The 16,246-nt window shown below is 40.5% G+C and overlaps 2 protein-coding genes across 4 annotated transcripts in view; both read left to right on the top strand.

Moving 5' to 3' along the window:
- Positions 1–29: 29 nt before the first annotated feature.
- smn1 (survival of motor neuron 1, telomeric) lies at positions 30–8,016 on the top strand. The gene is made up of 8 exons (XM_026187319.1): positions 30–151; positions 867–938; positions 1,019–1,138; positions 4,378–4,569; positions 5,003–5,170; positions 7,278–7,352; positions 7,521–7,628; positions 7,866–8,016. Exons 1-8 carry the CDS (start codon positions 104–106, stop codon positions 7,920–7,922), a joined length of 840 nt encoding a protein of 279 aa, XP_026043104.1. The 5' UTR covers positions 30–103; the 3' UTR covers positions 7,923–8,016.
- Positions 8,017–11,770: 3,754 nt separating this feature from the next.
- rtkna (rhotekin a) overlaps positions 11,771–16,246 on the top strand; it is a 53,829-nt gene continuing 49,353 nt past the window's right edge. For 2 of the 3 annotated variants that reach the window (XM_026187310.1, XM_026187309.1), the window contains exon 1: positions 11,773–12,202. In XM_026187310.1, the coding sequence (XP_026043095.1) occupies positions 12,092–12,202 (111 nt within the window). In that variant the 5' untranslated portion in view covers positions 11,773–12,091. Of the gene's footprint in view, positions 12,203–16,246 lie in introns of all 3 variants that reach the window. The other variant, XM_026187313.1, reaches the window with a different exon arrangement.

The raw sequence follows: 16,246 nt of genomic DNA, 5'->3' as shown, positions 1-16,246 counted from the left end.
CAAGATATAGACGTCGCAATGCTGTACGTCACAATTTCCGACGCACGCTGCTAGTTAGATGTTTAGGAGTTAGCGGCTAGCACTGGATACAGCAATTGTTCACATGGCGAACGGATGCAAGGAAGTGCTTTTTACGCGCGGAACTGGACAGGCGAGTAATAATGCAGTATTACGCGGAGGAACATGACTTATATGACGCTTCTATGCTGTCTGTACAGTTGTTTGAGGCGGTGAGCTATATAGCTAAAAGCTAAACCAACGTTGAGTTAGGCTAAGTTAAGATATGAGAAAAGTAAAAAAAGAAGTCAAGCCGGAAATACACAATATACCAGATGTGCTTCAATAAACAAAACGTGGCTTTATTGGAATATACCATTGTGGATATGCGTTACAAAAATGCTTTACAAAGTAGTTTTAGGTTGAGTTGCAACAGTTCATAGGAGACAAAGGTGTACTGTACAATAAGCCTAAAATCCTTTGCATCCTGCCTCTGTTTTTGCATGCACTGCTTGTAAGATGCTTCATTATAATTGTGGATTTAAGACAGATTTAAAAATAATAATAATAATTTAGCAACATTTAATGTGTTCGTCTTTTTGTATGCTGTTTATCCTGTTTTCTACGAAAGAAATTGATTAATTATTCATCATAAATTGTTTAAAGTCTTTCTGCTCTTCAGCACACCGTCTTTTACTATTTAGTGAATTATTTTGACACATCAAATAAATATTGGCTGTAAATGTCATCTGGTTTGCAGGTATTATTTATTATTTTTAAATCACGTAATGTTTAGCCATTATTTATTTATACCCATTAAAAACACATGTTTGTATTGTAAAGACTCCAAATTTGTTGTTCTCTTCCAGAGTGATGATTCAGACATCTGGGATGACACCGCACTGATAAAGGCTTATGACAAGGCAGTTGCATCTTTCAAGGTAACTTGGGATTATTGCAGTATGTGTGAATGTTAAATGTTGTTTGCTATTTTAAAGTCTCTTCTTGATTTGCGTGTTAGACTGCCCTTAAGGGTGAAGATGAGCCACAAATCTCAAAGAAAAACCAACCAGGAAAGAAACGCAAGAACAACAAGAAGAACCAGAGTAGGAAAAGAAACAATGCAGCACCAGAAAAAGAGGTGAGGAACTGGAACTAAAGCTACAGATACATTTGAAGGGGAAAAGGTTTAGAGTTAAATATTTACACATGATTTACAAAGTTGTCAGAGGTATCAAACTGGAGAGTACATTTTAACATAAGTCAGTTTAGATTCTGTGTTTCAAATCAGTGGTCGAAATGTGTCTTTCATTTACAGTTTCTACAGTTATGGTTAGAAGTTTAACTACACTTATCACAAGCATGATTGTCATCATAATTTTAAGGATTTTAATGATTTCTTTGAACTGTTCTTTTTACTTTGTGGAGTGATTGCACAGCATACAGTGGGGCAAAAAAGTATTTAGTCAGCCACCGATTGTGCAAGTTCCCCCACTTAAAATGATGACAGAGGTCAGTAATTTGCACCAGAGGTACACTTCAACTGTGAGAGACAGAATGTGAAAAAAAAATCCATGAATCCACATGGTAGGATTTGTAAAGAATTTATTCGTAAATCAGGGTGGAAAATAAGTATTTGGTCACCTCAAACAAGGAAAATCTCTGGCTCTCACAGACCTGTAACGTCTTCTGTAAGAAGCTTTTCTGTCCCCCACTCGTTACCTGTATGAATGGCACCTGTTTGAACTCATCATCTGTATAAAAGACACCTGTCCACAGCCTCAAACAGTCAGACTCCAAACTCCGCCATGGCCAAGACCAAAGAGCTTTCGAAGGACACCAGGAAAAGTATTGTAGACCTGCACCAGACTGGGAAGAGTGAATCTACAATAGGCAAGCAGCTTGGTGTGAAAAAATCAACTGTGGGAGCAATCATCAGAAAATGGAAGACATACAAGACCACTGATAATCTCCCTCGATCTGGGGCTCCACGCAAGATCTCATCCCGTGGGGTCAAAATGATCATGAGAACGGTGAGCAAAGATCCCAGAACCACACGGGGGGACCTGGTGAATGACCTGCAGAGAGCTGGGACCAAAGTAACAAAGGTCACCATCAGTAACACACTACAACGGCAGGGAATCAAATCCCGCAGTGCCAGACGTGTTCCGCTGCTGAAGCCAGTGCATGTCCAGGCCCGTCTGAAGTTTGCCAGAGAGCACATGGATGATACAGCAGAGGATTGGTCAGATGTCATGTGGTCAGATGAAACCAAAGTAGAACTTTTTGGTATAAACTCAACTCGTCGTGTTTGGAGGAAGAAGAATACTGAGTTGCATCCCAAGAACACCATACCTACTGTGAAGCATGGGGCTGTTTTTCTGCCAAGGGGACAGGACGACTGATCCGTGTTAAGGACAGAATGAATGGGGCCATGTATCGTGAGATTTTGAGCCAAAACCTCCTTCCATCAGTGAGAACTTTGAAGATGAAACGAGGCTGGGTCTTCCAACATGACAATGATCCAAAACACACCGCCTGGGCAACAAAGGAGTGGCTCCGTAAGAAGCATTTGAAAGTCCTGGAGTGGCCTAGCCAGTCTCCAGACCTCAACCCCATAGAAAATCTGTGGCGGGAGTTGAAAGTCCGTGTTGCTCGGCGACAGCCCCAAAACATCACTGCTCTTGAGAAGATCTGCATGGAGGAATGGGCCAAAATACCAGCTACTGTGTGTGCAAACCTGGTAAAGACCTATAGTAAACGTTTGACCTCTGTTATTGCCAACAAAGGTTATGTTACAAAGTATTGAGTTGTATTTTTGTTATTGACCAAATACTTATTTTCCACCCTGATTTACGAATAAATTCTTTACAAATCCTACCATGTGGATTCATGGATTTTTTTTTTTCACATTCTGTCTCTCACAGTTGAAGTGTACCTCTGGTGCAAATTACTGACCTCTGTCATCATTTTAAGTGGGGGAACTTGCACAATCGGTGGCTGACTAAATACTTTTTTGCCCCACTGTACATCCTAAATGGGTTTTAAAATCAAGAATGTGGTGGACAACTCATTTTTGGGAGGTGGATTTTCTCTAATCCACACAGAGTGAAAAGTATAAATGCAGGCTTAAATATATACATACGTTCACTTAAATATTTTAGTAAGTGGTGCTGAAGGTTCAACAATGACTTAGAACTTGGCAAGGCCTATTAACTTGTCATTAGTGATCATGATTGACTAAAACAAATAGTTTCTCTGCCATCATAAATAGGATTTGCATGGCAGCAGTTATTGGATTGACCGGTGCTTGTTACAATAGGAAACTCCAGGCTATTCTATGAAGGTCTAAGAAGGAGATTCGTACATTTATACGAGTTGGGATGGTTTCGGAGCTGTCCCTAAACAACTTCAGATTTTAAGATAATCAGTTTAAACAATTGTAAGCAAGTAACAGTTACTTGGACACGTGACCTCTCATCCAAGGTCTCAAAGAAGACCCAATCTGTCACATTCTCAGATTAGATGAAATGTGTTAGGATGTCCAGGAACAACCCAGGAACTGCTGAGGCTCAAGTCTGCCATGAACTGGAAACTGCTGCAACATCAGTGTCACTGTACACAGTGAAGCAAGTTTTGCATCACTGTGACGTGGAAGGGTGCCAACCAAGAAAGAAGCACCTTCACCAAAAGATCTTCAAGCCTGCCTGAAATTTGCAGCAGCCCACATGGACAAGCCAAATGTCTTGTGTAGAAAAGCTTTATAATCAAACAAGACAAAGGTTGAGCTATTTGTCCACAATGACAAGAGGTCTGTTTGGAGCAGTAAAGTTTAAAAAAACTGGGAAAACTGGGTGTTCCAAAAGGACATTGATCCCAAACACACATCAAAACTGGATTTAGAATGGATAAAGCAAGCTAACATTAAGCTTTTGGAATTACCTTCCCAAAGCCCGACCGCACCCCCGTTGAAATTTGTGGACTTTGCTTAAAACCTGGGTTTGTGCAGGAAGCCAACAAATTTAAATGAACTCTAGTAGTTCTGCTGAGAAGAATGATCAAATATTTAACCAGAAATACACCAGAAGCTTGTTGATGGTTACCAAAAGCCATCTGGTGGAGATGCGACTTGCTCAGGGACATTTAACGCGTTATTTGGAGTATATGTATATTTGCCTTATGTATACTTTTGATCCCATAGAAATTTAATTTAAACTTGTGCACCTCTTCTGCACCATGTTACCATGACATTCATGCCCATGATGAGTATTTTTTTCTGACCACAACTGTATCCTGTTGGTAATTCAGAGACATTCAAAAACAGTGTTGTTTACACATGTTTACACTTTCACTTTAATTACAGTTTATGTTGTGTCACAGTGGCAGGTTGGGAATTCATGCAGTGCTTACTGGTCCGAGGATGGCCAGCTCTATGCAGCCACGATCGCCTCCATAGACAAGAAGAGAGGCACTTGTATAGTTGTTTATACAGGCTATGGCAACGAGGAGGAGCAGAATCTTGAAGACCTGCTGTCAGAGTTTTCGGAGGGTGATGAGGAATCAAATACCAAGGTAAACTAGTGCAAATAAATGCATTCACATAACAGCAGCACAATACAAATAACAATTCAGTTATTAGAAAATGGTAGTATTGTTCCCTGACACAATTTGCACATAGTTTTTACCTTCATTATTCACATATGCACATCATGAATGTTAAAATAGCAAAACTAATATTGTGACCAAATCAGGCTTAAATATTTTTTTACCATTTTATCAAATGGTGAGTCATGGAAATCACTGCCGATTAACAGATTGCTTTCTTAGTCTATTAAAACTTAGGACTAAGGATGGATAGATGGGTTAGCGCTTTCTGTTTTTGTCTGGATCATTTCTTACTGCTTCCCAAACAAATTCAGATATGTTTATGGATTTCTCTGTATTTGTTCCCAGTGGTGTGAAATTGGGGAGAAAGATCAAAGCAGTATGTCTTTGCTATCCATAGGTGCATGAAGCAGAATCTTCAACGGAGGAGAGTGACAGGTCAGCTACTCCAAACCAGCACAAACAGTCACCTAATAAGGGCCACAAGTCCAAGACCCACAAAGAATCACCTTCTATGTGGGCTCCTGGATTTCCTCCAATACCACCTCCCATGCATGCTTTCAGACAGGTAAGAAGAAAGGCTCTTTAGGGAGCTGATTCATTATTAGTCTGCCAACAAAATTACTTTCATGCTTATTTTTGTTTTTAAATTGTGATTAAATCATTTTCAGGTATTAATTAAATTCCCGATAGGAGGTTGAATGTTTGTTGTATTCAGAAAGAGGAAACGTGAGCAAAGTGTTTATAATCTGAACACTAAAGATAGAATATGAACATTTATTGCAGGACTGGATTGTAATAGGCCCAATTTCTTTATGTGGACCCAACTGTAAAGAGTAGAAAAGAAATAGTGTGTTTTAAAAAATATTGTACATTATCTTAAGCCTTCTTTGAGCCTCTACATGCTGACTGTTCAGTTTAAAAGCATACATACACTTATTATAGACATGAATTTGTGGCTTTTAGTGCTTTCCAGGAAATGTGGGGACTAATGCTTGTGATAATGATGGATATTAAAAACAAAAAAGTTTTAACTAATCTTTGACTTGAAATCAAAAAGCATCAGAGTTATAAATACAAATCATCAACAAATTTGCTTAAATGTTCTTTTTTGTTTGTTTGTTTGCACCATGATATACATATTTTACCTCTTTTCTTGACAAAAGTTAAAATCTTAAATTTATGGTCTTCTGGCACAGCTCTTACTAAGCATATTTCACTTTTTTATATGGTTGTATTCAGCTATTGAATTTTATTTCAAATGCCTTATTTTTACACTGAGCTTTGTGTTTTATCCAACTTTAATGAGTGTTTGATCATCGTCCTGCAAAACGACACAACTGTTTCCAGGTTTCAAACATCTATCTGATGTTTTGAGCTTATGATGAAGAATTCTGGAAAGTCCTTCTCTTTCATTAACTTGTATTCAGAGGTGCACATAAGTGGTCCGCAGGTGCGCATTCACTGTCAAAATAAAAAAAACCTAAGAAGTTGCAACGCGCGTTTGCATACATATAAAAAGGCACTGTTTTTGTCCGCTAGAGTGGGATTTTCACAGCATATTCTGCACCACATCTCTGTGCATTCATCGTTTGTTTGAAGCCAGCTCACCTCCTCACCACTTTTCCGGGAATATGCGCTGCTTTTGCGGTTCGGACTCCTTCTGACATTTCTTTGGAGGTGGAGGAACACCAAAGTAATTGCTTAAAGGAGCTTGCTTCTTCGACATCTTTAAGAGTTCTAAACAAATGTCTGTCCTCCTCCAGAAAATCCTATGTACGCAAACGCGTTGCAACTTCTTATCTTGTGCGTGTCTGTTATTTTGACAGCGAATGCGCACCTGCGGACCACCTATGTGCACCCGTGCTTATATTAATTTAACTGGCAGTAGATCAGCCTCTCAGTATGATGCTGCCACCACCATGCGTAACAATCATGATGAGGTTTAAGTGTCTCAGCTTTTTTTTTTTATTTTTTTTTTATTTATTCTCATGTGGGAAGCAACAAACTTTATTTGAGCTCGAAAGTTTTGATTTTGGACACCAGCCACTTGGTCCAAAACCTCACTAACTTTGGACTGTGACAATGTTGTTTAAGCAGCTTCTGTTTCATGACAAGCCTGCACTTTGTGATTATCTTTGAATTTGCATTGGTGTAGAAATGCTTACAGTAATCATTCCTGTCTTGTCCGATGTTTCGTTGGTATTGATCAATCCAGTTAGTGTTGTTGAACTAACCTTCCTTGGCACAGAAAAGTTACCACTTAGGCAGACACTAACCAAAGCTAAAAGGCCATGCACCTTGCCCTTTTTTTCTAGACCTCTTGCATTAACAGTTGGAGTGGATTTGTTTTTTAATAATCCCTACCACCACCACATCACCTCTATCAGGCTGGTCTCAGCTCCCCAGGCTTAACAATGTGCAATCATTTTGCCTCACAGAGCAATTCAAAGATATCAATAAAAGCCTAATATTTCCATGATATTTATGTCCATGTTGAGAAGAAGTTATTTTGAGTAAAAGAATTGGAAGGCATCAGACTGCGCTTACTTCAGTTTAGATAAGTTTCCCTAATGAAAATAGTTTCAAGCCTCTCTCGTTATCTTGGGTACTTTATGTGGTAATGATATTACAAGCTGTTGATTTCCATCTTTGTGTCTTTTGTCTTGCACCAGGGGAGCAGCAAGCAATCTGGTAGTCATGGGCCTGTACCTCCTCCATGGCCTCCCATGATGCCTTTTGGTCCACCGGTGAGTTGGGATCAATTTTTACCCTTAGCAAAGCTAAAGGAGTGTGTTTACTCTACAGCAGGTAGATACAGTTTAGGATATAACATGTTAGGGTCTAACAAATGGCAACGTTAAACACCAACAACTGCATCCTGAACATTCGCTCTGCTGTTGATGCCTCCACCTTAGATGGTTCCTCCACCTCCACCAATGAGCCCTGACATGGTGGATGATGAAGCCTTGGGCAGCATGCTCATCTCCTGGTATATGAGTGGATATCACACAGGATACTATCTGGTACGTGCACAGAGCCCTGCTGGCTTCTTGGGAGGTTATAACATGGATTTGGAGCTTGTACATACCTCACCTTTTGTTATGCTGTAAATAGTAGTCAATTGTTTATGGTAATGTTGATGCTTTTCCTTTGCCTTTTTGGTTAAGTTGCTTTATTTTTCCTTTCAGATTTTTAGGAATATGTAAAAGTCATGGATTCATAAAATGAGTAATATTTTGGGGGTTATTGTGTTTTCGTAGGGGCTGAAACAAGGGCGCAAAGAAGCTTCCAACTGGACAAAACAGCATCACAAATGAAGCCCTGCTTGTTATGTCTGTCTGTTCATATGAAGTAATGGAAGAAAGTTTTGTATTCTTTGTAAATAGATGAAATAAAGACTATGAGAACACAGCGGGTACCTGTTCTTGGATATAGTTTCAATTATGCTAGAAAAGACTGTATACATTACTTTTTTGTACAGTGCAATTGCTTAATAAGATCCACTTTATCACTTTAAAAAAAAAAACATATTTTCTAATTGATTTTACAGAATGGCAAAAAACCCCCAAAGGATTACTGGATATTACTTGTGTGTATGCGATGAACTCAGTAGCATATGGTTGTAATGGCAAATATTGTCCAGTAGAAGTCAGACTGGTGTAATGTATTTATAGGAAAATGTGGCATGAATACATCATCAGCTGTTTTTTAAGTCCTGTTCAAAACAACGGCCGCACAAAGGAACATTTTATGCCACCATTAGTTTGTATACTGTACACTTGCCATCCTTAGAATTCGATTCCAACCCAGACTTCAGTCCTGTGCTTAGTCCCTCTGGTGATTTCCACACTGTTAATTCAGAGAGTCTTTCCAATATGTTCCTTGGATACGAGCTCCCCATTTTCCCTGAGGTATTCCCTCATCTGCTGCCCGATATAGAATCACATCCATCATAATCTTTTTCAGCTCGCATCACGTAGACGCATATTTCAGGCTGATAGAAGGCACAGTTTCAGCTACAGACAGTATTACAGTGAACTAGTCGTGCAGATAAAGATTGATTAGAGAAAAGTACTGAGACATTAGGACCACAGACAGATACAGACAAATGGAGGGAAAAAACCTGTGGAGGCGTCACGGTGTGGATAAATATATATTAACATGCTACAGCCTTAACAATCACCCAATTAACGCCTTTGGAATATTTTGGACCTGTGGGCACTCTCCAACACAATCAACATCAAATGAGGGAATATTTAATAAAAGGCTTATGTTTCGAGGACTGAAGCAGTTCTAATGCAATTTCTCTGCCAATTTTTCTTTTTAATGTCTTTTGTACTTGACAAATTCTTTGGGAGATATTTCCAGTAGGAACACCTAGATTTCAAAACTCCATTTTGCCACAAATTAGGCATATTACTTTCTTGGCTCTAATATTTTGTATAATGACAACTCAGGGTCTGCTCGTGACTTTCTTTCCGATGTCCTGAAAACTATGCTGGAATGTTTGAGGTTTAATAGTGTAGGAACAGAGGAGGAAATGGGACGATGGTTGCAGATACTTTGTTCATTTTTATATTTAGAATATAGAAAACCACATGCAATTACAGTGGCAACAGCCACAATCATGCTGCTGAAGCTGTGCCACATTCATTTCATGAACATATTTCCTATATTTCCTCTACTTTATGCTCATTCTTCCTGAAGTGGTGAGCAATTTGTGTGTGAGAGCGAGAGAAGGTTGAACAGAATATGGTTTTGTGATAGGTTGTAACAGCATGATTGTCTCCTGGCTTTTTTTTGTTTTGTTTTGTTGTTTTTTTTTTTTATACCATGTGATCTTCCTCCAGCTGCTCCATAGCCATTGCTTGACAGAAGAGCAGTCTCTTTGTTTGTGTACTGGCTGTGGTCGGCATTTTATTGCCCACTGTGACTGCCAGTGTTTACTGCTGTATTTGATTCTCACTGCAGCAGTCTTTTTGTTTTCTTTTTCTTTCTTTTTTTGCTGTTTTGTGTGCATGTGCGGGGGCAAAAGAGAGAGAACAGGAGAAGAAAGAGGGACGGTAACAGGAGAAAATGTAGTTTGTGGAATTTACAAATAGAATATGCACTATAAATGAGGGGTGATAAACCAGACATATCTTTTCCCCACAGATGGGTCTAAAATCTGCCACGGCGAGGCTTGCACATAAGCCCATTGCTTGCCTGACTCTGCAGCAAACTGAGCTGCCCAAAGGGCTCAGTGGAGCCCAGTGAGGAGTTGAAAGGGGGTCAGACCTTGCTTGGGAAAGCACCGCTCCCCTCTGTGACTGTCTACCCCCTACTGACCAGAACTACATGAAGCATGTAAACATAATCTGCATTTCACATAGATCCTTCTAGGAAACAGACAGACATCCAAGTGAGATCGCATTGCTGCATGAGTTACAGTGCCTTTAGCTATTTACCCAAGCTCCCAACATCAACAAACAACCTGCTTTTAGATAAGAGACTTTGGGGGATTTTTAGAGAAACAGGAGCTGTGCTAACCCCTTTTCCTTTTTCCACAAAGATAGAGCGCCAAACATTCACTGCAGTCAACATTACATCTTGAAAATAGTGGCACAAACACCATTAACACCAAACGCAACAAAATGTTTGTTGACACAGTTAAATATAAATTTGCACTATTAAGCAGAACTGGTAAAACTCAGCTCTATGTGTTAAATCACAGATTTAAAGTGTCGGTGAGGGCTGCGTACCAACCTGAGTAAAGTGGCTGCGACAGAGAATTTGAAAAGCAGCGCTATTTACATATTTACATACAAAGAAGTGCCAGCAAACAATCACAAAATTAATATTTAAATATTGGCAGACAGACAGCTGTTTATGATTCAGACAGAAGTCAACAAAACAAATAATAATTTTAAAAAACAGCAATATATGATACCAAGGTAATTACATATTATGTATGAAAGCAGTTAAAATAAATAATAAGATCATTACAGCCAGCATTGACTCACACTGATCCCTGTCTAAGACTTTATTTTGCTGAACTGATTTCCAGCCTAGGCTTTTTAACTTTTGTGTGTCTTTTTTGCATAAAGGAGTATTTGAAATATGGGATTGCAGTAAATGGATGGATAACTGACAAAGCCCAGACTTCTCTTTTGCCTTGAATAGTTGAAATATCACAAGTGAATTGCTCAATTTATCAAAGAAAGCAGATCTAGAAAAGGGTTTTTTGAATTTGAAGCATTCAGACAAGACGTGCAAAGTATCAGACATTTGTGCTGATGACCTGCAACAAAGGCAACCGGTTCATACAGTAACTTCAAGGGATGCGTATCTGATTTATTTTCTTATTTTCTTATGCTTTTGAACTGGATGAAGGCCTCTGTCTCTTTTCGTGGACGTGACCTCGGTGTCAACGAGAAAGAGCCTCGATTACCTTCTGACCCAGAAGCTCCAGCACAGTCACAAATTCTGATTCACGTTCTTGCTGGGTCGTCATGCTCTGTTGCAGATGCTCATAAATAAAACGTCTTACCATGAAAGTAAAGTCCATACCCCTATCTTTACAGCCCCGTAAAGTGGCTACATTATTGATATTAGGGAAAAGAGAATTCCAGAGGAGCACATAATGACTGTTATAAACATTATGTTTAAAAAGATCCTTATAGCCTCCTTTTATGAGTGGCTACGAAAGCCTTCAGCTGGCAGCTAAAGCTGCCGATAAAACCGATTTTCATTGTCATCCCAGTGATGTGAACACGAGCAATTAATACAACTGAGAAACTTTCGCTTATTAAAATATATATGGAAATGGGATTAAGAATAGCAATGTGTTACACTTTGACAATAATGCCTAGGAAACACTGGAAAAGCAGACAAGGCTCTCAAAATAAAGGCTAATTGGACTTTTTTCCCTTCTTATTTATTTATTTGCTTATATGTAATTTATTTCATGGTGCATACTACACCTTAATGCTTAAATAGTTTGTGTTGTGAAAGAGTTTCCAAGTAATCGCTTCAGTGAAAAAGAAAAAAGAAAGGAAAAAGAAAAAAAGTGGGCCTGCAACAGGGTTTTCGAAGTGCAATAGTGAGTCTCTGCCATTCATCACCAGTAGAGGTCTCTGGATGCAGAGCAGGGCAAAGTTAGGTCTCAGTCAGCTGTACCACATGGGGTGTCACTGTGTCACTGCTGGACGCACTCGGGACAGTGCTGTGAAAACTGGGAAACTGCTGACAAGGAAGGCCCTTCAATCGCTCTTTTCCTGCCAGAAGACCTGCTTCAGCCTCTCACATCAGAAGGAGCGCCGGTGTTTTGGGGTGGTTGCTTAAATTTTTGTGGGCTTTTTTGTTTTTTATGCCAACCTGGTTCTTGTGCGCTTTGGTTGTTCGGCAGTTTTCGAAGCGGCTTCTTACGCTTTGCGCTCCATTCAAGTTGAACTAAAACGCTCCACACGGGGCTTGCCCTGACTGAAGTTGCCAGAAAGCAGAAACGATGTTTTGCCGAAATCAAACAGCGAGAGCCACCGTTGCTCGCGGCTCTGCCCTTGAAATGGAGATACGGCGGGGGAAGTTCAGAAAGAGCGTTTTCCTGGACACATCCCAGGTAGACTCTGATTCTCCGATTGTCTTATCGCAGCCGTCTCAAACACACATACACACACAGAGAGAGAAGAGAAATGCTCTGTTTACAACTTCGACTGATCTCACTCCCTCTACAAACCAAAATATCTGGTAGACTTTTAATCTTGCTCCGAATGCGAGAGTGTAGCCTGCTTTGCTCGGCACACACACAAAAAAACTTAATTAAATTGCACAGGAGAGCTGCTGCTGCTGCTGCTGCGCTCACGTCTTCAAATTAAACGTCTAATTGCAGCATTTCCAAACCGCTTTACCCGACTCTAAATAAAAACTAATAATGTACCCGCAGAGACTTTAACGTGTCTCTATGGTAACTTCCCCAGTGAGGTTGGCTTTAATATCCCCGAGAGGTTCAGCCTTGTATTGTGTAGTTTTGGTTATGATGCTTGAACCTTCAGATGCTTTTCTTTTTCTTTCATTAAATGTATTACATTATTAAATCATTACACATCTCTCTGACATTTTATCTGCAAACTTTCTCAAAGCAACTCACTTTTAATTCTTTTTAAATGTTTCACTTTTGACTGCTGGGCAATACATCCTCAACAATAAGTTGGGAACTAGGTCAAAGCTGTAGTCCTGTGTTTTCCCCCCTCAGCTGTTTGTCACTGGATTAGAACTGCAATTCTTCCTGCATGTTTTCCCTCTTCCTGCTTACAAATCGCCCATGTCAGCATCTGCTTCATATTAGCCACTGTTTGTCAGTAAAGCAGGCAGGCTTAGAAGTGACTTCCAAACTTACCTCTAATTATTTTTACTCACGATCCACTTTAATAGTGTTTGGGTGGAAGTCTTGCCTCTGTGCACCTCTCTTTGCACTCCCTTCCAGACATGCACACTTGCCTGTGAGCCCTCATTAGATTGCATGTTAATTTTAAACTGCTTTTAGTCAAAAGCACATCCTTGTTGTTTTTGGATCTGCTAAATTAAAAGTACGCTCACATATGAGATGTGTCTGCAGTTCTGGAAGCTGATGATTGGGATTTTGTTTTGCCAGACAGGAGTAAGACAAGGGGATGTGTACGTGTGAAACAGTGTGTGTGAGCAAAGAGACGGGGAGGCCCAGATGTAAGAGGATACATAAGGAATGTTAATAGTGCAATATAGCAAACGATCAAGGCAGGGTATTGATTTGCTCTCTCCTACATCCCTGAATCTCACTTGCTTTATAACCGTGTGCAGGCATAAACATTGTCAGGCAACTGTATGTTCACCTGTTGTTTATAATTCATGTCACAAGAAAACACTACTAACCCCTGGGAGGTGAGGCACACTCCATCGTATTGATCCGCAGTCAGATTTACTCGGATCCGGCGTCTGAGGAGCCTGTATATATCATATCTGGCACACAGGCCTGCACAGGCCAGTTACACTCACTAGATGTGCAGCGGTGTTAATGTGGTTAAGTCTGTACAGCTTCACAGACAGGAGGGGATGATCTCATGTCTTGTCTGGTTTCTATCAGGTTGTGCGAGCTGAAGATCAGACATTAAATAAAAAAAGGAGCTTACAAATTGCATAAACAAACATTCTCAAAGGCACTGTTATAAGAGAGATGAGGAAATAGCACAGTCTTTTTAGTGTGCAGAGCAGGAGTTATTAACCTTATTACATAGTAATCATTAATTTGGCCAGTGGGCTTTAGTGAAGGTTAGTGTTTACCTATTTTTGTACTGTTTTGTCTATTCTTTTTGGAAATTAAACCAAAAACAGTTGAAGTACTGATAAGAAATGACTAGCAACACCAGCCTCAAAGCTAGCTTCATAAATATTCCACCTCTAATTCTCATTACTTCCCCCCGGTCTCTGTATTAGTTATTTATCAGGGTAAAGACTTCCTTTCTTTTCACAACGACAACAATGATCACTTCCTTAACTCTGTAATCTGCTTTCCACTGGTTCTCATACAAGAGTAATTTGTGTCTCTGCCTTTGTTGCCAATGCTAATGATCCTCTTTCAGGAACTTGGGACCTTCCTCTGGCTCCCTGTGTTACGGGGCTCTCTCTGTGCCACCGTGGAACCAATCTGCAGCATTTCAATGAAGCGCTGTGAAAGCACCCTGTTTTCACAGTGCCAGGGAGTATCACGTTTGTGCGAATGTGCCAGCACTTGATTCTCTTATGTAAATGTGTGCGAGCGAAGGTGGCCTGTGTCGAATTTTTCTAAGTCAGTGACATGTTATCAACAAATGAAACGCACACACCATTTATCAAATCCAGGCCCTTATATTCCATCAGATATACAGGAGTGCAATTATGAATTTGCATTGCATATTTTTTATCCTTTAAATGGCGTTAAAAAAATCCAGTGGCAGACGTTGGTGATTTCCATAAATTGTTTAAGTAGTGCAATCAGTTATGCAAATAAAATATTCAAATGTTTAAAATATTGCCAGGCGCTGCTCGACATTTAGATATATTACATCCACGGCAAGCTTTTTTTATGCTGCTTGAATGTAATTCGAGTGTCTCTACATTATCGAAACATAAAGGTCCTGGCTGGCTGTCTTGCAGTGTTCTCTCTCTGCGTCTTCTGCGGCATAGAGCCGAGGCATTCTGCTGTTTTTGTATCACAAATTGACAGGGTGATATGGCCACAAGCTGGAAGAGTGAGAAAGCGAACAAGTGATTTGTACAGATGTCCACACAGCAGCCGTCTCGTCGATCCTTTGACTGCCTGCTCAGTGGGAGCGAAGAGCACATCTGCTTTTTCACTCTGATCCACAAGGCCACCAGTGTATCTGTACACAGTCTATACACACACAAAAACACAAACACACACACTGTCTCCATCCTCACCAGCTCTGTTCTTTCAGCTGAAGCCAGCCAGGCATGCGGTGGGAGATTGGGATAGTGCAGTTATTATGGAGGTGGTGGTGGAATGTCCACTATTTCATTGCTCTGCCGTCGTGCCATGTTTAATTCAAGGATGGACCACACTGGTCCACAGCGCTGTGGCTAATACCAGCTATAAAGGGCCAGGAAGTGGTTAGGTATACGCGATGGCGCGCCCATCCACCCACACTCTTTTCTCAGCCTGCAACAGTGTATGGCAAGGTCTGGGAGTGTGCCATTTCTGTTGGGAAAAAGCTTTAACAGTTTTGGGTTGTGGTTGGCTTTGGTGTCATGCTCTCCTCCACCCTGTGTAGCCACAGGCTCTCTAAAGGAAGTATCCAAAGTGAACATAGTTGTGGCTTTAGTGAAATTTTGGATACTAACTGTCTTTGCTTATCATTTGGCCATAAAAAGAACACGTTAGTCAGCTAGAGAAAGGTTTATTTGCTTTGTTTCGTTTTTACTAATTTATGACCTTTTATCAGTCGAAACTGTTGCACCTTGGTAATATTTGATCTACTTTGGAGTTACAAACCAGTATGTTTTCTCCAGATGTTTAAACGTGTGTTTTATAGTTCACAGAGGCAGCGGCCTCCAAGTGCCGCTTCTGGTGTTTCATGTGGCCTGGCAGAAGACTGTGACCTCTTTATGTAAGCATATATCTGCCTGAGAGCACACACGAAGGGAGAGAGGTCGCGTAGATGTTGTCGGGAAAAACACTTTTTGCCAACAAAGACAAAGCACCCCAAGCTGAGTGAAGACTCACTTTGAAGGAATGCTGAAAGTCTCACATTCAAGGCAGGCCTGTGTACCAAAACAAAAAAACAATTGGCTTATTGCGCTGCACTGTAGCCAAAAACTAAACACTGTTCTGGGGCGTGAAATGCCTGGGAAGGGACTCAGAGGCCTGAGCTTTCTGAAGACTGGATGCACTCCGCTTTCCTGAATTCTTGAATAACTGCTTGAAGACTGCCCTACATAGAGATATGTGCGTGTGTGTGTGTGTGTGCGTGCATGCGCGTGTGTGTTTCACATGTGTACCCTCAGGGCTTTCTCGCATTTTTAACACTGCAGGGGTACAGGAGAGATGCCAGGGAAAAGTTTAGCCATTGTGAAACCTCTCTTCTTAAACAAAGCTTCGCCACTGGAGCTGTCTGCTGGGAGACTTTCTGGG

Source organism: Astatotilapia calliptera, chromosome 12 (assembly GCF_900246225.1).
Source record: "Astatotilapia calliptera chromosome 12, fAstCal1.2, whole genome shotgun sequence".
In the NCBI taxonomy this organism is placed as follows: Eukaryota; Metazoa; Chordata; class Actinopteri; order Cichliformes; family Cichlidae; genus Astatotilapia; species Astatotilapia calliptera.
Note: the sequence above shows the minus strand (reverse complement) of the source record. Positions and strands in the feature narration are given on the sequence as shown.

Coding starts and splice junctions, on each gene's coding strand:
- smn1 (XM_026187319.1), top strand. CDS start 104: ATGGCGAACGGATGCAAGGAAGTGCTTTTTACGCGCGGAACTGGACAG. Junction 5,171..7,277: donor CCATGCATGCTTTCAGACAG/GTAAGAAGAAAG, acceptor GTCTTGCACCAG/GGGAGCAGCAAGCAATCTGG. Junction 7,353..7,520: donor TGATGCCTTTTGGTCCACCG/GTGAGTTGGGAT, acceptor CCTCCACCTTAG/ATGGTTCCTCCACCTCCACC.